The 21,845-nt window shown below is 39.3% G+C and overlaps 1 protein-coding gene across 1 annotated transcript; it reads left to right on the top strand.

Moving 5' to 3' along the window:
- The first annotated feature begins 366 nt into the window (after positions 1-366).
- Positions 367-18,763, top strand: PTPDC1 (protein tyrosine phosphatase domain containing 1). The gene is made up of 9 exons (XM_066616357.1): positions 367-451; positions 5,609-5,780; positions 6,621-6,701; positions 6,867-6,985; positions 7,832-7,969; positions 9,251-10,386; positions 13,909-14,091; positions 16,880-16,990; positions 18,524-18,763. The coding sequence occupies exons 1-9, from the start codon at positions 367-369 to the stop codon at positions 18,638-18,640; spliced, it is 2,142 nt and encodes a 713-aa protein (XP_066472454.1). The 3' UTR covers positions 18,641-18,763.
- The last annotated feature ends 3,082 nt before the right edge of the window (positions 18,764-21,845 follow it).

Raw genomic sequence — 21,845 nt, 5'->3', positions numbered from 1 at the left:
AAAAGCAGTATATAAATATTCTAAATAATGATGATAATAAATCTAAAGACAGATCTTGACAGAAGAGTTGCTAGAATGAATTCATCAAATGTCATTTCAAGGTTTAACTTACACTCACTGGTCTTATTTGCATTTATGGGACAGGGCAGCATTAGTGTTATGTGTAATGTTTTCAGTATATAAAAATGTGTTCTTTATTTTTAACCTACAGGTTAAAAATCCATATAAATAAGCAATATGTATGGGCTGGTGTTCGTACCATGATCAAGCGTAACAGGTTGATCCTGTACTGTATATGTGCAACAAATATACAAAAAGCAATCAAAACTTAACTACTGCACATGTTCTGTTTTTATAGGTACTGCGATGGCTGCTGGAGTATTGCTGCAAAATGAATTACCTTATTGTTCTTTGGTGAACAGCAGTGCATATCTTGCAACCATGAGTTCAGGTAATGATGTTTTAAGATACTATTTTTAGTGCATGAAATTTTGAAAGCAATGTTAACAGGGTGTAAAATAAATACAAGAACCCAAAAGCTATTCTTGCAAAATGTATAGTTTCCTAAAATCCCGTTACAAGTTATTATTTTGATTGCTGAAATCAGAATCATTGTGTTTGTTTTTAGATGTGTAAGTTTTAAAAAAACTTGTTAGCATAATTTTTAGATATGCTCAGTATTAGCAACCTGTTTTTCATTCACCACACTGTCATTTCTGTTGTGATATACAGGAGTCTCGTTATTCACAAGGGTTCCATTCCCAGAACTCACATGGATGGCAAAAATTGCATTAAAGCAAATCCATTTAAACAGTGTCCTTTTACTTAGTGATTTTAAAAAACAGCTTTGCTGACTTTTGTAATGCATCAAGCAGACAATGTCTCTTTTCAGGCACTTAGATATGCTTCACTCTGAGGCAGCAATCCCTCTGTTCACTAGGAACAGCATCACAGGGAAAGAATGGAGGAGGTGATAATCACTGCCATTTAGCATTCTTTCACATGCTAAGGGGGAAGGGAGGATCACTTGCCTTGGAGTGAAGCTGTTCTGAGTGCCTGGAGAGAGAATGATTGATGGATTGAAGAGAGGCTGCCCTCTCTTGCATTAACGAGGCTATAGTTAAACAACTTTTTTCCTTTAATTGAAAGGGCTCTTCTCATCGCATTGAGATAAAACTCATAAAAGATAAAATTGCGATAAAAATCTATGGATAATTAGGTTATACCTGTAGTAGTTAGTGAGGGGTTTAGATCTCCACATGAAGTTCACTGAGTGATCTTGGGCAAGTCACACACTTTCACAGCCTAACCTTCCTCACTGAGTTGTGGGGAGTGTAAAGGCATATGCGACCTTGAGATACTTGGAGGAAGGGTGTGAGATATGGTATAAGTATGATAATAATAGTTTATATTTTAAAGAATTGAAGTAGTGAGAGTATAACTTCAAAGACAAGTTTTAACATTAGTTATAAAGATCTCTTGAAAGTATGTTTCAGCAAACATTCAACAGGCTGCATACAATCCCTCCTGCATACCATCTCAGCAATCCCAGTAAAATGGGAGTAGTTGAAATGTCCTGAAACCATAGCTTTCCATAGGTATTCTAACTAAAATACTGAAGTGGCTTGTTTTTCTTCCTGCATTGAAACTCAGGTCTTGTAGGTGCCTGTACTTACCTGGTGTTGAGGCTTGTAGCACGCTTTGGAAAGTCCAGCCTGTGTTTTACAACCCCCTTTTCTTGACAGGATCTCTGTTACCATAACTTTCATGACAAAAGTTACATAAGAGCCTGGGTGTCCACATCAGTGCCCACTCCTTCTGTGCTGTGGTCATGTGTTTTTTTTGCCCTCTCAAAAATGTCAAAGGGTGAAATTGCATACCCAAAACCTCCTGAAGATTGGGCACCAGCATTGGCACCAGAGACTGGACAAGGGGTGTGTGTCCTTGTTGGTCCTGCTGGACCTCGCAGCAGCTTTCAACACCATTGACCGTGGTGTCCTTCAATTGACTGAGTTGGGATTGGAGGCATTGTGTTGCAGTTGTTCCGCTCCTACTTGGGAGATAGGTTCCAGATGATGGTACTAGGGGATGCCTGTTCAACACCCTGACCCTTGAGGTGTGGATTGTCACAGGGTTCCCCCATGCTATTTAGCATCAACATGAAACTGCTGGGACAAGTTATCTGGGGATTTGGAATGGGGTGTCACCAGCATGCTGATGATACTCAGCGCTATCTCTCCTTTCCACCACATTCCAAGGTGACTGTTGAGGCCTTAGAGCGCTGCCTGGAGGTGGTTGGGATCTGGATGAAAGCTAACAAGCTGAGATTCAATCTAGACAAGACCAAGGTTCTTCTGGTTCAGAAATCCACATTGGAGGTACTAGAGTAGAGTATTCCTGCACTGAATAGAGTTGCACTCCCTCTGAAGGAGCAGGTCTTCAGCTTGAGGGTTCGCATGGATTCACAGTTGCTCCCATATTTTGAGATGGCAGATGTGGCCAGGGGAGCCTTTGCCCAACTTTGGCTAGTGTACCAGCTATGAATGTATTTGGAGATTGTGCTGATCTAGCCACGGTGATCCATGCCATGGTGACATCAAGACTAGACTATTTTAACAGTAGTTAGAATGCTACTCTGTACGTGGGGCTGCCCTTGAAGATGGTTCGGAAACTGCAATTAGAGCAGAATATATCATTTCTCAGTTTAAACGTGGTATTCTTTCTTTTGTAATTGTTGTATTTCTCTTTCGTTCTGAATCATATCATGCTGATTACAAAAAAAGACCCAAGTAAAACTTATTCATTCATAAAACTTTTTTTTTTGTCCCACAAAAATGTGTAAAGTATACAGTGTAGCCCTTGTACTGAAAAGTTTGGAGAACACTTTGTTTGTTTGTTTGTTTGTTTGTTTGTTTGTTTGTTTGTTTGTTTGTTTGTTTGTTTGTTTGTTTGTTTGTTTGTTTGTTTGTTTGTTTGTTTGTTTGTTTGTTTGTTTGGAGAATATATATATACACACCCACACACACCCCGCACACAAAAATATATAAGGCAGCTTATGAATAAAACAATACAAAAACATTGAGAGAGAGATCTATATCTATTTATCATCTATGTTTTTGTGTGTGGGGTGTGTGTATACATATAAATCATAAACAATAAGACATTTAAAAACAAAACAGTCTTTTAATGAGATTTTTAGATTGTTACTGGTTTTAGGAGATTTTAATGTTTCTATTTTTATATTTTATCTCTTTATATTTTTATGATTTTTATAAGTTGCTTTGAATGCTCACAATAATAATAATAATATAATAATACAGGTATTTATATACTGCCTTTCTTGGTCTTTATTCAAGACTTTATACAAGGCAATTTACATAGGCAGGCTATTTAAATCCCTGTAGGGATTTTTACGATTGAAAGAAGGTTCTATCTTCCAAGAACCACAACATTCAGATGTTTCTTTCTGATCTGGTTTCACATTCTGGCCTCCATCCTCCCACACTCAGAGCAGATGGAATAACTCTGCTCAGCTTGTCAGCTGCTTCAAGGTCGCACGGTGCTGGTGGCCTCGAACTGGCGACCTTGTGGATGTTATCTTCAGGCAAATGGAGGCTCTACCCTCTAGACCAGATCTCCAAGCAGACTTGACTGAAGCCCTCTTCAGATGCATGTTCTTCATTGAGAGCAAATACGCAACGTGTGGTGCTTGGGGAAGAATCATTGGGGATGGGGCTGACTTCCTGAGGAGCTTCTCATGCATTTGCTCTCAGCAGACAACACATTTCTTGAGTGGGCTGTAATAAGCACCTTTCAGTTGGGTTAAAAACTCACTTTGCTTGGTCATCAGACTATATTTAAGAACTTCTACTGTTTTCAGAAATTCATAGAAATGCGCTTCAGTTGTGTAGTGTGGTTTTATAGGCATGTTATCCTTAATTTCACAGTCTCTGATGTTCCTGTATGGATGTGAGGTCCCATAATGTAAAAAATCACTGTTGGATTCAGAATTAGTGAATATACAATCCGTTTTTAGATTGGCGAAATATTATTAAAAGGATAATAGTACCCCTAGATATTGATAGGGTGCTTTGATATTTCTTGTTAGATTCAAGCTTTTTCTCTCTCATATTTCTCTACTTCACCATTGAAATAGTATGCACATCTAATTTTGCATATTTCATTAGATGGCATGATAACTTGTTTTTACAGAGGAGCCTTACCTTTCCTTGCTTATAATGAAATGCTAGGAAATGATTGAATGGATGCTTTTCAGAACTCCACAATTTTTTTTAAAAGCTTGATTTCCACACTATCACTAAAAGAAAAATGTAGAACTCGTTTTGTTTTTATAATGAGCAAGTTACATAACTTCGTCCAGCGGAAGAATTATTTCATGCATAAATTCTCCAGACACTTCTGAGTTTCATCTTCAATCCTGCATTGGTTGTTTGTGGTCTCTCTTGCCAAAAGTCAACAATTATTGAAAAGTATTTCTTAAAAATTGTCCAGGAATGCTCTGAAGAAGCCACTATAGAGTTGTTAAAATTAATACTTCAAAATTCCAGAAATCTGTGTTCATGGGTGAGCTGTTTGGGAGCTTCTGGTCCATTTCAGAATTATCTGCTTCAAATGATTCTAATCCTCATCAGCAGTGGAACAGTTTGTCCCACACAGGATCAATGTATATAGAATTCAGCTGCCAAAAGGGTAACTGCCATCAGTGAGTTCATTGTTGGTTTCCATGGAGACAGATCAGCCTATCCTGAACTGCCATTAGATCATACAGAAAGATGCGTGTTTCCGTGTAAGTTCAGTACCAAGCAACTCTGATTTCTCACTCAGTTTGTCTTCCTACAGCATTTCTAAACTGCTGCAAATAGTGAATGACCATGCAAGGTTCACCCAAGAGGCGTTTGACAGTGAATATTTTTAGCAACTTTTTCCAGGGTCGGAGACATTCTTCCTCTGATCCTCTCCTCCGTGTACTCCAAAGGCGACGGAGCTCAGTTGTAGAGGTCCTTTCGACTTCTACACACAGGGTTATGGTGGCCATTTCCTCTATAAGTCCCGAGGAGCTAAATGCTGCTTTCCCTGAGAGAAAAAGTAAAGTATTGACAATTTCCTTTGTAAAAGCCATAGTGGGTATTTATGATTATATAGTGATGTGTGTGTAATCCGATTCTGATAATTTAGCATACATGAATGTTCAAAGTAAGTTAGCATATTTTTATCATAGTGAATGTTTGACTTCTTGCTTATTATTTTATATTATAAAATCTTAATGTACTGTTTTTTCCAAGTATTTTAGGTAAGTACTGTTGCAACTTTATTCATTATAAGACAGAAGGAAAAGGTTTAAATTGCTTCTGTTTGATAAAGACTATTACACTTTTTCAGGAAGAAGTTACATAAAAAGACACCTGGAAGAAAGAGTTGCAGAAAGAGAAAGTAGTTTTCAGCTTTTATGCTTTCATAACCTTGCTGATTTTATCAGTTTTAAATATATACTATACACACATATGTTTCAGTGTCATTCACTAAAGTTTTGTTTTGGAACTACAGCATGTTGAAAGATTTAATTTTGTCTCACGTTTGTGTATTGCAGGAAGATCTAGGCGTCCAACTGCAAAATATACAAAAGTCGGTGAACGTCTTCGCCATGTAATTCCTGGACATATGCAGTGTTCCATGGCATGTGGTGGCCGGGCTTGCAAATATGAAAATCCAACTCGGTGGAGTGATCAAGAGCAAGCTATTAAAGGGCTTTACTCTTCCTGGTAATATACAGCATTTGTTTCTACTAGGCTTCTAAAAATAGTGGGTTTTTTGGTTTGGTTTTTGTTTTAAATCTAAGGCTGCACTCTTACGCATAAGTACTTGGGAATAAGCCCTATAAACTTAGTGGAACAGTTCTGAATAAACATGTCAAGAATGTGATGCACATTCAGTAAACGAGAGCCAGATCTAGATAGACTTATGCATTAAATTTTTCACACATGCAGCCTGGTTGAAATGTAGTATCAAGAACTGTAAACAGTATATATGAACTAGGTGTGTATATAGCATGTAAACTTTATTTTGGGTTCTGTGAACCTTTGACTGATGTGCAAAATATTTGTCTATGTAACACATTAAAATAGTCTGTACTTAAGTTCATGATTTTATTAGACAAACCTCTACCCCAAAGTTAAATACAGTTACATTTCATATGTATTCATATTGAAATGTAATTGAAATGTTAAGGTAGAATAATAGGATTTGATTCTAATGAAAGAATTATATTAAATGAAATGTTTTATTGAAATTTACTCCTTATAGGGAAATTTTATAAAGCTGTTAAAAGAACTCTTTAAAGAAATGTGACATAATTTTTTAATAGAAATTTTAATCTAAAACAAAGAATACAATATGTTCTCTACATTTTTATTATTGCAATATCTTGCCTCCCAATGATATTTTGTTATGTAAACTTTTTCAGCTACAAGGGGTTAATAAGCATTTAATGGTTTGAAAGCACACAGTTATTTAAAGTGGCATGATTCATTCCTTAGAACATTACCTATGAATGTCAGTAATTATAGCATTAACTTTTGACTTCTTCCCCCCCCCTTTCCCAGGATAACAGATAATATATTAGCCATGTCTCGACCCTCAACAGAAATTATTGAAAAGTATGATATAATCGAGCAGTTCCAAAGGTAAAAGATATTGGTAATGAATTACTATAATTCTTTTTGCTGTAAAGCTATTATTTTCTTCCTGCGTTGGTTTGAGTTGCTGGTAACAATGTATTCTGAACTAAGAAAAGAAAGATTGTGAAAGTAATGCAGTTCAGTAATGCATCTTCTTTTCCTTTCCCTAAGATGTGGCATAAAAACAGTAATTAACCTTCAACGTCCTGGGGAACATGCTAGCTGCGGGAATCCACTGGAACAAGAGAGTGGTTTCACCTACCTTCCTGAAGCTTTCATGGAGGCGGGAAGTAAGTTTGCTCCTGCTGCTGTTCCTCGTTAATTATAAAGTGTGGTGCTTACAGGCTGTTTCTGCCACCTACTTCTTAGGTTAAAAACAGCTAGTTGAGAGATATTTGCCAAAGAAAATAACTTGGAGCTGCTGACAACCTTGAAAGATTAATGGCTCAAGTGTGCAGGCATTGCACACAGGCATAGACATCAGTAAAATGGGCCTCTGCGAATGCACAGTAATATCTGTGACTTTGAATTTATGGTAGCAATATTAATGTTTGACATTAGTTCACATTTGACAGGTTGATAATTTTCTACTGCATTGTCTTCTACTTTTCATAGGAAGAGGGACTTTTCCCAATAAACATTCACTTTTTCTTCTGTGATGGAATTGATACTGTTTATGAAAGATACGTAATTGAATCAGAGAAGCTGTTAGTCTCCAACAGAATATGGCATTGTTCTTGTATAGTTCTCTCACTGTATATATAGCTCAGTAATCACAGTATGACTCACTCTGTTTCGTTACAGATTTTACATTCCTTCAGAGGTTTTCTGTGAAATGTTTTTGAAATTCTTACTTGAAATGCAGTCTTTCTTATTTGAAAGCAAATGTATGCTACAACACAGAAAAATTGCCAGCGAGCCTGATCAGATCTTTGATTTTTTTAAAAATTACAAATCTTAGCAGGTGGCATCCCCCCTAGTGCTTCCTCAGTGAAGTTTCCATTTGTGGAGAGAGCTCTCTGTTGTGAAAGCACTAGTTGGGCTGCTACCCCAAATTTTTGATTTTGTTTAAATACATTGAGTTGTCATTGATTTTCTGCAGAAATAATAATTATATTCTAAAATATCTCTTCTAGTTTATTTTTATAACTTTGGATGGAAGGATTATGGCGTGGCTTCTCTTACTACTATCCTTGATATGGTAAAAGTGATGACTTTTGCCTTACAGGAAGGGAGAGTAGCTATTCATTGTCATGCAGGACTTGGCCGAACAGGTAAAAACACTCAGCTTTTAATGAGAATTTATTTTTGTGGAATGAAAACTAATGGCAATTTATGAACCTTCATAGATTCCTTAATAGTCTCTATTAAGAGACTGTTGAAGGCTATAATGAAGGCTGTTCTGTTAGGAAGCCACCACAAAATGTTCATTGCTAAAGACTAGAGAAAAGGTTTAAACACTTGCATTTTTCTCAATTTTGCTCTCCTAAGATGACTTGCAAAACTCCCAAACTGCTCTTTTCATTCTCTATTTTGGGAGTAGGTTGGGGATTTGGCATTAGGATTTTTACGGGGAAATTAGGAGGGGTGAGGAAAAAATAGCATTCTTAGGGGTAGTAACTGTTAAACTCTCCTGCCAAACCCTTTAGCTCCTCTTTGAATTTTGTCCTGTTTATTGTCAACCCCCCCCCCCATGAGATCTTTCCCAGTCTACTTGCCAGGTCATAAAAGTACCCATCTAGTCCCAAAAATGATAGATACAAGCAAGGCTATTATTAGTTTCTTATGATTTTGTGAATCTCTTGTTTTGTTGTTACTATTTTAATTTAGGGTTTAAAACTCTAATCATTCCACCTCCTCAGCACACATCTCTTCTGTTTTGTTTGATTTAAAGCTGCAATCAAGGAGTATAGCTGCTTTTCCCCTCCTCTGAATATCTTCCCTTGTGGCGATGAAATACCGCACTATTACAGAACTACACCAGATACCTTTGCTGACCTCATTTCATCAGCAATTGAAGACCTGTTTTGTTTCAGAAGGCTTTCCCCATTTTTAAATTTCCAATCTTGTTGACAGTTTATTCAGTTTTGTTGCTGTTTGCTCAGCATTTTATAGATACGCGCATACATGTTTGTATGAATAAATTTCTTATTGGTTTATAAAAATAGGTATATGGTGCATCTTCAAAGAGGAAGATGCCAGGACTTTTGAGAGGGTTGTAAATTTCTTGAAACAGATGGCAAAACAGAGAGGAATGAATTTGGTTGATTCCCTTATTTGATATAATTATGCTTATGTGTGTACCTTCTTTGTTTGTAGTATGTCAAAAATGGTTTATTGAATAGAATTAAAAATAACTAAATAGGGCACAGTTTGGGAGCAAAAAAGCTCCTATGAGGCCTCTCTGGTTCTTACAGCAGGTTCAAGCTAGCATTATTAATGAAAGAGTCATGCTATGATATGAAGCACATGAATCTGCTTCTTTACTGTGTGATCTTTTTATTTTAGCCTTTTCACCTAAGACCTTCAACCCTTTTTTGTCTTTTCCCTTCCAGGAGTTTTGGTAGCTTGTTACTTGGTTTTTGCAACAAGAATGACTGCAGATCAAGCAATCCTTTTTGTGAGGGCAAAAAGGCCCAATTCTATTCAAACTAGGGGACAGTTGTTGTGTGTAAGAGAGTTTTCTCAGTTCTTAATTCCTCTAAGGAATGTTTTTGCTTCCTGTGAGCCCAAAGCACATGCAGTGACTCTTTCCCAGTACCTGATCAGGCAGCGGCATTTGCTCCATGGTTATGAGAGCAGACACCTCAAACATGTGCCAAAACTCATTCATCTGGTTTGCAAGCTGCTATTGGATTTGGCTGAAAACCATCAAGTGATAGAGGAGGAACTGATCACTGTGCCAGACCTGTCAGCTGAAATTGAAGAGACAGTTTCACAGTTGGCTTCTACAGAGCTTGACAAAGAGTTAACAAGGCAAGACAGTAGCACTTCAGAGCCATTCTCCCTCTTAGGATCAAATCCTTTAAATTCCAGTGAACAAGAATGTGATCCTCTGTGGAAAAGGAGGAATGTTGATTACCTTCAGCCTCTGTGTCGTGGAAAAAGGCGCCTGAGCTACAGTGACTCAGATTTAAGAAGAGCTGTATTTGTCTCTGAGCAAGGAGAGACACCTTGGTCAGTGCCTGTGCATGTGCCACTCGGCAGCAAAGCAAAACTGCAGAACAATGGGGAGGATTGTTCAAATCTGCAAGTTGACATAAACCAAGAACTTTTAGTTCGAAGTACATTTACATTTAAGTTAGATGTAAAAGAAGGCAATTCTCCACTTTACCTTAAAAGCAGATATCCCAAAGAAGTACAGCGTAGTAAGACATTTTCTTCAGGTCTTACATATGGTCAGAAAGAAGAAAAAGAGGAGCAGGAAGAGGAGGAGGAGGATGAGGAGCTAAAAGCACTAAACTATAATTTTGCCAGGAAATCAAGTATGTTTGGTAAAAAAATGTGGACCTCTGAGGACTCCTCTGAAAAGGTGTGTGAGGCCCGTGACCTTTCTGAAACAATACCCCATATTGTCGTGCAGTCTGAACTGAATTTGGAGGCACGAAGAATTTTGGCAGCCAAAGCCCTTGCTGATCTAAATGAATTTATGGGAGCAGAAGAAGTAAAGGACAAAGTAGAAAAGTGGCAGGTATTTGCATTTTGTATTATCTCAGTGTACTTGTCTGTCATAGATACGCACATTCTGCAAAAGCAAAAAGAATCTTTTTGTTTGTACATCTTTGTTTTTGTTATACATGGGAACGCAATCCTAACTTGGGCTAGAACAGGCAGGCTGGCCGGCCTGCGCTGTATCCAGCGTGAGTTTCGGGCTGGTCACATGTGGCCCGGCCTGAGGCAAGGGGAAATAATTCCCCTTACCCTGGTAAAGCCGCAGCAACCCCAATGGGGCTACTTGGATCTGCGCCACCTAAAGAGGTGGTGCAGATCCGAGCAACCCAGAACTGCCCCACTCTGCCCAGGAACTGGGACAGAATCCTGCGCAAGTGTTGGATCCTGGCCCTACCTTCCATTCCCCACCCTCCTACCTGCCCATGGGCATGCTTGCCATCCATCCTCCCCCCCCCCCCGCCCTGGAATGCCTCCTCCCTGCCCTCCCCACTCCCCACAGACTTCCATACTGGCCGAGTTCAGCTGGCTTGGAATCACCTGTCTCCATTAGCACAGAAGCTGGATTCAGCTGCCAGCTGGTGTCCAAGGAGGCACAAATGTGCTTTATGGCACGTTTGTGATCCTTCCAGGCCAGCACAAGGGACTTGCTCCAGCTGAGTGCACATTTTGTATTGCTCCTAAATTTTCTTTTGACCTAGTAGGCTGCTACTCTACCAGTGAAGAAACAATTCATCCTACTGATCCTGAGGCTATCAGCAATGATATATGTTATATGAAAACTTCCAGAATGTAGCTATATATGTTGTTGCAGCGAAAATGACAAGCAGCCCAATCCTGCCCTCTTTCCCGCCCTGGTGTAGCTGTGCCAAAAATGTATTGGGGGGGGGGGGGGGAGGTCAGGAGTCTTCATCAGAGAAGGGAGATTTAAATCCCCTTACCCCTGCTTTCTGTTCCCCAGTGAGTCTCCTTGCCTAAGCAATTTTGCTAGCACAAGTTTGAGGAGAGGAAAGGGCTGGGAAAGCTGCTGCCAAAGGAGATAGGATCCAGCATCAGCACTACCATATCTGCAGCTTCCTTACCAGCAGTTTTGCCCCCTCCTCTACCATCTTGTATGCCTTGGCAAACCTTTGCAGTTCTGATGACATTCACAGGAAGGCTCTGCTTTTCTGCCAGCACTCCAGCAGCACACTACTCAGCACGCTGCCAGAAAGCTCTTTACAGCTGGTCTTCCACAACCAGCGATGGAGGAATGTGTGTTTCAGCCCATAGGATTGAACTGAAAGAGGTTCGTGGCACCTTAGAGCAGCCATTTTCAACCATTGTGCCATGGCACACTGGTGTGCTGCGAGTGGTCCACAGGTGTGCCACAGGAATTTAACGGAAGGTCATTTATTAGTAGGACCAATGGGGGATGTGAGCCCCCACTGTCAGCACGGTGTGCCTTGTCAATTGTCAAAAACCTGATGGTGTGCCTTGACTATTTTAATGCCTGGTCAATGTGCCGTGTGATGAAAAAGGTTGAAAATCACTGCCTTAGAGACTGACCAGTTTATTTCAGTACAAGCTTTCATGGGTTTGCAGCCCACTTCATCAGATGCATAGTGTCATCCTCAGTTGGTAAGTATATAGTGTACACTCAAAAGGAGAAGGGCTGGTTTTAGCAGGGCTGGTTACAATGGCTTAATTTTTAGCATTAGAAGTGAGACACTTGAGACCAGGGCCTCCGAGAGGAATTTTATCAGGGGGTACAAAGTTTCTTTTGGGTCCCTTCCCAAAGGAGGAGGGGGCAATGGGAGTAGGCAGAATGGGAGAGCAAAATAGGGCAGGGTGAGGGTGCTGGCAGCCAGAATAGTCTTTGAAGCCCAGGTCTACCAAGCTTTTAATGTGGAGCCCAGGTCTACGTGATCATGTGGCACTGGCAGCTAGATAAAGCAGTATGGAAACTAAACATACTTCTCTCTAAAATCTTTGAAATATAGAAAATCCATTACAGAAAATTTAGTATCTTCGTATTTGGGTTCACACTAGAATGGACAGTGTGCTGTGTGCACCAAAATGAACTTCTGCAGCAGCTGTAGTCCCACAGTTGGGTCCTTGAGTGACTATACACTCCTTCATGGTTATGGAATCCATAAGAGCTACTGGAATCCAAAGAGCTACTGTAGCTTGCCAGTTCCCTTCCAGATTTGACACTGTGTTAAGGAGGGTCATAGATGCATTCCTGGGCCCAGTTTGTAGGGTTTGCAGCTGCAGTTGCCACTGCATTGCCTGCGTTGTGCCTTCAGCATCATGTGCTGGCAGCAAGTTCAGGTGAGATAGGAAAATGACATGTCCCAGGAACTTTCTGGGCCCCCTCCTTTGATTCCTGGGCCTGGGTACAAATTACCCCCTTTACCCCCCTCTCCTGGGCCCTGCTTGAGACCACTACCTGCGGAGACATAACTGAGTATCTGTTAGAATTATGTAAAAAAAAAAAATAGGGAATAGCCATTGTTAATGTTTTTGTTCCAGAAACAATATTGACAATGGGATTACATTTGCATGACTCCTCTTGCAGTCCAGTTTTAGACTATTACAAACTACAGATAGTGGGGCTTTACAGCATATCCTGCTGTTTCTTTTTTATCTCTCTCTCTCTGTGCCCCTGATTGTTTGTAGCTTCCAGCCTGATGTTCTGGAGAACTTGGAAGCTTGCTGACTAGTGATATTTTAGTTGGTCTAATAAAAGCACTTCCACGTTATGTTTCTGAAATGTGGGCATGACATTCAGGAGTCCTTTATATATTTTAAATATTTATATTTCACCTTTCCTCCCTTAAAACGATTAGCTGTTCAAGGTGACTAACAAAGAGTAAAATAAAAAATTCAATAAAATACAAAAATTACTGTACATAAATATAAGTTGCAGAGTAGACCTATAGCCTGGAATCTAACTTTTGCCCTCCGAGCAAAACAAGTTTAGTTCTCTATTGATCTTAGAGGAAAGTGAGCATCCCATTAAATTGGTATAAACTTCCTTGCAGTGGTTCTTCTGGTGCTTGAGTATACATTGTGAAAAAGATTAGATATTTTTCTGATTAAAACAAGCAACAGATTTGCTATCTTAGAGCAGCACGATTTCTAGGCTAGAGCTATCTTTCCTCTCTCTCTTTAAGAAACACTCCAGCCTTAAAGCAAGTGTACTTTTGTGGGCACAAATGGCACATCTGTGTAAACTGTAGCGTAAGAATAGTTGTGTGTCTCCTTCTGCTGGAAAACAATTGGATGCTGCAAATACAGAGTCCATTATCCCATGTTTGCTTTAACCCCAATGCAGGCGTTGAGGAAACTTGTAGAAGATGAGTAGCAGGTGAAGGGAATGCTTACCACTTTCCACACTGGAATTTTCCCAAGAAATTTCCCCCTGCCCCTGTCCTCTCATTTTGCATATGTGGATTTGGTAACTTTTGTGTTTTGTTGAGGTTACGTTGTTCTACCCTAGTATTACTAAAGCAAAGCTGCTTTGTAGAAAACTGACTTGGGTTTTTTAAATTTTTGTTAGAAAGAACTCAATTCTCAGAATGGAGCCTGGGATAAGATATGTGCTGAGAGAGACCCTTTTATCCTTAGTAGTTTGATGTGGTCCTGGATAGAGCAGCTTAAAGAACCTCTTCTAACCAAAGAAGATATTGATGTGATGATAAATAATATAGATGCTCAAGAGGCACTCAGATCACTCGAAAAGGTAAGTTTTGTATACATCCCTTTGCTTATTGTTTTTTACACCGCTTGCATATTTGATGGAGTATGTGTCATCCGATCTACTGGCTTTATACACACACTAGAGTGACTCCCATGCTTTGCTACAGTATTTAACTACTTTAAATCCATTTTGACTCCAATAAACTTTCCTTTGATTGCAATGAACAACTAAAATTTAGCACAATTACCCCATGTCAGGCAACACCCTGTAATTATTGAAAGTAATGGTTCCATCCATTTTTTTGTTGAATAAATTGTTATTTTTGAATTGGTTTTGTGCTATAATAGCATAGTACCCATGCTTCGCAAAGATATTCGCAAAAGTAAAGGAAAACAAATTAAGAAAAAGTATATATAGTTGGAATAAAGCAAAGCATGTTGATGCAGAAAAATGATGAAGTTAAATTCAAAATATAACATTTGATGAAGAAATAAAAAAGATTATCATGAAAAATACCTATGACCTCTTTGTAGACCACATTGGTGGTTCTCCCCTCAGGTGTTAGGATCACCAGGCTGCTGGGTGAGCTCATCTGGAGCAGGCCACATAGATCTGTTCATGTGAGAAGCAATCCTCCTTCAAGTCAATCCCTGCCACCTTCAGCAACTGAATCTTAAGGATTCAGCAACTGAAGGGATAAACAGAGCAAGGACTGGCAATAGTTCCCAGGAGAAAAGCCTGTCAAAATCTTAGGGTAGCATAACTTCTCAGTGAGCCAGAAATACACTTCATTTTACTGGTCAGAGTAAACACTAAAATGACTGTTATTTTACTGTTACTATCCCTTGCCATACCGACTTAAAAAAGGTTAAGTTAAAAGGGCCAGTCTGGCCTCAGTTTCCAAGTAGGCCACAGGCCTCTCTCAGGCAATAGCACAGGGGGGGAAAGCCAGCCAGGCCTAAGTAATAGGAAGGGTTCTGTTATTCACCCCCTGAATTTAGATTTGCCCCTTTAGGGTTTATTAAGGCGAAATCCTGAATTATGTTTTTAAGCATTTGTATGGGTGACCTTTGTAAGCAAAAACCAAGTTGATATATCATCTGGCCTAAGAAATATTGAGGAATCCATGAAAACCCCCTTAGGGTTTGAATTTCTAAAAATCTCTTCTTAGTGGGACCTTATGTCATGGAAGGAATATACTCCCTGAATTTCATGTTTCTAGGTCCAGGGGTTTGGGCTGGGCATTGATGAGTCAGTCAAGACATTTGTTTTTATATATATAAAGGAGGAGGCCACAGATGAAGGTGAGTCAGTGGGGGAGGCAAGACAGGGCGGGGGGAAGGGTGGAATGGGGCAGTGATGGGATGGGGGAGGGAGAAATTGGTTTCAGGAAGGGGGTGGGTTTGGCAGCTGTGTGAATACAAACCCCCTTCCCAAACCTGATCCCTTAGCCCAGGTCCATGCTGACCTGCATCAGTGATTTCACTGGCACAGGTATGAGTAGACCCCTCCACGACTCAGAGACTTACACTGGGTAAGGGAATGAGTGTTCCCTTACCCAGTGGAGACCTCCAGGACTGCCCCCCTCACAAGATGCAGTGCAAGCTGTTTGGTGCGCCTGTATTGCAGGGAAGCTTAGAATTGGGGTGTGTGTGTGTTGTTTGTGAGGTGGTACTCCTGCCTCCCCAGTCCATTCAACCTCAGTAATGAGTTGGCCATACATCCAGTTCTCGAAATCATTTGACCTAATTAAATGGGAGGGGCTGTAGAATAGTGGTGATCGGATGTATGGAATGTTGTATGTACCGTTACAGGCATAAGAAGTAAACCCACCATGTTTACTCTGACCCCTTAACCCTCCCCCATGAAAATCCTTCCTTAAATTTTGCATCTTCTTCTTCATGTTACCCTAGCCTTTGTACACATCTTCAAAAGTAATCTTTAGCACTTTTTTATGTATGTCTGAACCAGATCATTTTTGTGTAAGAGATACATTGCCCCTTCTGCCATATCTACTCCTTAGTCTCTAAATGATTCATGTTCTTCCATTTGCTAATATCTTTTCTTTCTCTTCTTGGTAACGTATAATGGCTGGAGGGAGAGCACACTAGTGCACATTGTATTTCACCAGTGTCTGAATTACTGCAGAGTCAGGGAGGAGCCTTGCCCACTTAGCAACTGTTTTTAGAACCCTATTATCTGATTAAAATGGAGGAGAGTGGAGCTTGTGGATTTTATTAGTGATGACCCACTTGCTCGGGTATTCAAGCACTGTATTTTGTAGTATTTTCTTTAGTCTAAAAATTCTCAGTTTCATATCTAAAGGCTTTCAAAACAAGACAAACTAATCCTTGTACAATCTGACAAATACCAGTGGGGCGCCATCTAAGTTAAATGCTCTTTCCCATTTATAATAGTTGTACTGTATATGCTAAGCCTTATCTATTGATTCTTTCTATTTTTTCTAAATGTATAGATTCATTTAAAAATTTTATCACACTGATTTTAATAACTCAACTGTTTCCCATTTTTGTCAGATTTTGTAGTTTTTTACAGTAAATTTCTAGAGTGGGCTCTGCTGTAAATATCTATTTAAATTGATATAACTTCCTTTGTAATTACATATTTCTTAAGTAACTTATATTCCACCTTTTCTTCTGAATATGAATGTAACAGATAAGAGCCACCATCCAACACAAGCAAGCTTAAATTCATTGACTTAGGCCGGCTCAAACAAGTCTATCTCTTTGTTGGATTGTGGCCAGAATATGTTTGTTGTGGCTCTGTTGAGAATATTATTTTCCTAATAATCTGCTTTGTGCTTCATCAGGGAAAATATCACACTATTCTGTGTATTTTAAGTTGTGTGGTGAATTTACAGACAATACCAACTGAAGTTGAGGAGCTTCTTCTTGATCGTGCCATTAAAGCATTTACAAAGGCAAGGAGCATGTGACACTGTGGTCTTTTGTTATGGGTAATTTAACTACTGAAGTTCAGCCTAGTACACTGCCATAATCATTCTGTCCTCAGCTGTTTCAAACTGACACTTCATGCTAAAATTAACTTTTAATGTAAAGCAGCTAATATAAAGCTGCCTTCGAGTGTGTTGTAAAATCTTTCTAGAGCAGTGTCAAGAGTTGTGGGGAGGACTAGGATGAGGGGGAAAAAAGTCCTCAAAACCTCACCCTCTTTAGTCTATCTCTATATCAATTAGTCCCCAGACCCACATGGAATTGCCTGTCCTATTAACCCACATAATTTGTCTTAACACTATGTGAGAAAGTTGGATACGTTCAGAACCATGGCAGGCTTACTGCAGAGAATAATATCAAAAAGGAAAGTCTGGGATTAGTTCCTTGTTATGGGTCAGTACACCTGGAACAAAGGCAATTTCTTAAGCACAGTTTAGCAAGTGAGCTCCAGAATCACGTACTGTCTCCACAGCCCATTCCTAGAGCAACCCTTTCTGTTTAACTAAAACAAATCCATCAGCAGTGACATGCATCACAGTTGAGGCTAACTATGTTCCCCATTTAAGCAAGATTCTGCTAAAGGAGCTTGAAGCTGTTTACAAATCCTATTTAAGCTATTGGCCACATTGTGTATGAGATTGCTGTATTCAGATGTCCTTGCTTAGAGAGTTGCAAATTTGCTTATACCCTTAAGGATGCTATATGTACAGAATATACAAACTGCCCTAGAGAATTTGCATTGGTCACTGGTGATGGCTACACCCAATGTTCGTTTTTGTGTTCTCCATGCTTACAGAGGTGCTTCTCCAGGAAGACTCTTTACTATAGCAGAGCTTGACAAGACATATGTATTCATGGTGCACAGCAGGGCCTCTGAGAGGAATTTCATCAGGGGGTACAAAGTTTCTTTTGGGTCCCTTTGCAAAGTGTGGAAGGATGCACATATGACTCCACGTGTCCATGAGCTTCAGTGCATATTCGCCTACACCTATTCATCCAGTCAGTTCATCCAGACAGTGCAAGACAGATCTTTGAATTAGTGTTTTTTGCCCACATGTACAAGCGTTTGTCACATGTAGAATAATTGTTCTACGCATCAGAGATTCCACTGTGCACAGAAACTAATCGCTTTTCTCTGTGTATCAGAAAAAATGTAAATTAGCCTCTTAAAAATGCTTTAATGTGACAGTGAATACTGAAAAAATTTGCAGAGAAGGAAGTCTGATTCACAGTTCACAATAGCTTTGAACATCTAATTCAGAAACAGTATTTTCAATTCAACTCCTACTATTGCCCTTTTTAAGCCATGTCTAACAGACATTTTAGCTCTTGATAAATGGTAGCAAATATTCCAGTGATTGGTGAAACTAGACAATTTGAACTTTTCATATTCATTTATCATGTGACATCTTGTATTTTAATTAAGGCTCTATTGTATTTTGATAAAGCCTAATGTTTTAATGTTTTATAATTTAACAATTTAAATTTGCTTCTAGCAGGTGAGTTCTGATTCTGAAGGTGGACCATATGTTTACAGCACTCTAAGGAATGTTTTTAAACAGATACTGGTACACCAAAGACAAACCTCCAGTGAAGGAAAAGAGACTCTCTTTTGACGTTTACACTTTTAAGCTGTAGTTCTCTGCAGTTCTCTAAACAACCATTTGTTTACCCACTATTATATTTTGCAATCCTTGGTTTGTGTTAACTGTTTTTCCATTAATATTGGTTATTAAATAACTGCACCTTAATTCTATCTGCATGTATATATAAGCTGATATTTTTAATGAGTTGCCACTTTTTGTCCATATTTTGTATTTGACTGCTTTGTTGTAAAATAAGAATTTGTTTTTAGAAAATTTCTCATTATTAAGCTATTTTTTCATGCCAATCTATTGCCAGAAATTCAGTGCCATTTTATATATAATTGAGTTAAATATTTGTGTATTAACATTTTAAATATATATTATGATGTTTACATTACATTTTACTTTGTGATGAGGATACTGACTTATAGTAATGATTGTTGTACACCTCTTTGACTTTGGTAATCACAAAATGCCAAAACAAACTTGGGGGGGGGGGAGAGAATAAACCTAACTTAGGGCACAAAGATGGGTAATCCACTGCCTGTAGATTCTTGTTAGGAAATTGAGACTTTTGACTTTTTTTAACACTGTAAATTTATAACTGTTTCATTGGCTGGGAAAACTGAAATGTGAGATTTACATTACAATGTCTCAGAGAGCAGAATGCAAATAAAAGGAAACATTTAATGTTTTCAAGCCTCCTTATTTATGTGTATAGTAATTTGGGATTTCTTAGAAACTAAAAAAAATGCTAAGAAGCAATCTCATTCAATTCCCTGCTTACCAAGAATCCAACAAGATGTTCCATGCTTGAGCTGTCCTAACTTTCTGATTGCCTCTTTTCCAAATGTTGTTCTACTGCAAACTAGTTTTAGCATTTCACTCATAATTGCCTGAAATAATCTCCAGAAGAACTCGCAACTACTACTTGATAAATTTCATCACAGAACATGTTGCTACTGTCCACTAGGCCTAATATTCATATTGTGGTCCTCTACCTCATGACAACTTCCAAGGTCATCTTTAGTGCTTACATATGTTGCCCATGTCCAAAAATAGCATATTCCAAAAGGCAAGAGTTTCAGCAGGTCAGTGATATAATGTAAATCATACTTACAGGAAACCTGTAACTCTTGTAGTCATGTGTAATGTCTGAGACTTTTGTGGAGTTTTGGAAATCATAAGGGTGTAATATTGTTACCAAAAGGGCTGTTTTGTTTAGGGGAATTAGTACACTACCCTTACTAGAACCTCAGGATCGCAGGCTGGATAACAAGATGGCGTAATGCAGAGAAAATCCCTTTAGCTTAAAGAGGAGACTGGGAGAAAGACAACTTTTAATAAAAGATCATAGCTTTATTACAAAAGCACAAAGGTAAACATAATGCACATGGAAAAATGATAAGTATATGTTCCTTGGTCCTAGTACTTGACTCGTAGTATACCTAGTTTTTATGGTGGTTGCATGTAAAAAGTATTTGGTGCATCCGATGAAATTAGAAAAGGGAAAGGTTGTAGGGAAGGATTTTAGGGGTCCCTGGTCTGCCAAACCCAGTTGCTGACTAAAGATGGGGAGAGAAGGGGAGGAAAAAAAGGGGGGGAGAAGGAAAGAGTTTCAGGCGCCAGATAGTTACCTGTCCTGTGGAGCAGTTGGGGTGGGGAGAGTCCTGTGTAGAGGACCCTCTGACACAAAACAGATGTGTTGTGTCCTTGGAGGGAGAGCGAGCATGTGGCAGCCCTCTCTTAAAAAGGGTTTTTCTGCCTTTCTGAGCTGAATGGTAGCTTGCATCATCCACACAGCAGGGTAAACATTGAAAAGATCAGGATGTCAGCAAAATTCAATAGGGTCAAATGACTGTCTTCCTAGCTGGGGGAACTTACACAATACAGTAAATACAGTAACCCAGGAAGGCAGTTCAGATTTGCATAGAGTACTTAAACAGTGATTGAGTTAAAACAATACAATGAATAGGAGACACTTTGTACTGATGAAAAAACTGATTACATACTTTCTACTCTGTTGATTATCTAATATCTAAGATACACTGTTTTAAAGTTTTATGCCTCAACTTTCAGTCTCAGGAACAAGAAACATGGTTACCTCATCTGCCTTGCTTAAAGACATTTCACTACATCAGCGCTTCCCAAAGTGTGAGTCTCAAATCCATGCAAGGTGGTTCAGAAGTTGGGCCCACCCCCCTGTCCTTGTGTCCAGATGGCTCTAAATAGAAGCCATTCTGGAAGCAAGAATGACTTACCTGGAGTCTCCAGAGTCATCCTTACCTGGAACCTCCAAAAGCCACTTCTGGCTTGCTTCTGAAAACCAGAAGTGGTTTTGGAGGCCTGTAGAGTGGGTCGGCAGCCTGGCATGACCCAGAGGAGGACTCCAAGGCCTCCCCCAGCACCACAAGGTGTGGCACTGCAAGGGGAACTGGGGAACTTTAGGGACCCCTGCCCTAGATTAGTTGTGCAGATGATGTGTAACATGAAAGAGCTGTATGGTCAACTTCAGTTGCCTACATCAAGCACTCACCTGCTCTTGAGAGCTAATGTCTACTTTCGAAGATCTGTTTTGTAGAGTTTCTCTTTGCAAGAAGCCACAGCATCCTCACCCCTTCAGGTGAGTTGATCTGCTAATCTCCCACTCAGACACTATGAAGAAGAAAACCAGGTTGACTCCTGTTACTGATGCTCCTGGAGAGATCATGTATTGTTGCATAACCTGATTTCCTGTCCCTTGTTAGTGCTCTGCTTCTTTTTCTAATAGAAGCTGGAAGGAATTGAGCTGAAACTACTAATCCCAGCTTGTTAGACATGGATAGTTCCCATTTCTGGGAGGCAAGGATAAATGCTAGGTTTGTGGCTAATTCTCTAGAAGTTTCTGAAGTTGCTTTGTGCATAGATCTCATCAATGTTTCTGTTCAGATGACCAATCGAAGAACATCTGTTAAAAGTAAGCCATCTATTTATACAGCATCTATATCCATAATATAAACAGTTTTTAATAATATATTTAGTTTTCAAACTGCATTTTGTTTGCAGAGTTTGGATTTGCAAGTAATAGAAATGGATTTCTTTCACAGACTTCAAGAGTTACAGGGAAACTGGTTGTGTTGCTATGGAGCTGCTATGACTAATCTCTTGGATACATTCAGTACCATTCTAGAACTTTCACTTTGCATGTTGGTAGAAGAGGATTGTTGGTCTTAATTCTTTGGAGTATTGCGGTGTC

Source organism: Tiliqua scincoides, chromosome 2 (genome assembly GCF_035046505.1).
Source record: "Tiliqua scincoides isolate rTilSci1 chromosome 2, rTilSci1.hap2, whole genome shotgun sequence".
Lineage (NCBI taxonomy): Eukaryota > Metazoa > Chordata > Lepidosauria > Squamata > Scincidae > Tiliqua > Tiliqua scincoides.
Note: the sequence above shows the minus strand (reverse complement) of the source record. Positions and strands in the feature narration are given on the sequence as shown.

What these genes read in the sequence shown, in the direction of transcription:
- PTPDC1 (XM_066616357.1), top strand. Translation starts at nt 367, where the DNA reads ATGGCTGCTGGAGTATTGCTGCAAAATGAATTACCTTATTGTTCTTTG. An exon ending in ACAAAGTAGAAAAGTGGCAG is followed by an intron (nt 10,387 to 13,908) that starts GTATTTGCATTT and finishes AATTTTTGTTAG; the next exon opens with AAAGAACTCAATTCTCAGAA. An exon ending in CACTCAGATCACTCGAAAAG is followed by an intron (nt 14,092 to 16,879) that starts GTAAGTTTTGTA and finishes GTGCTTCATCAG; the next exon opens with GGAAAATATCACACTATTCT.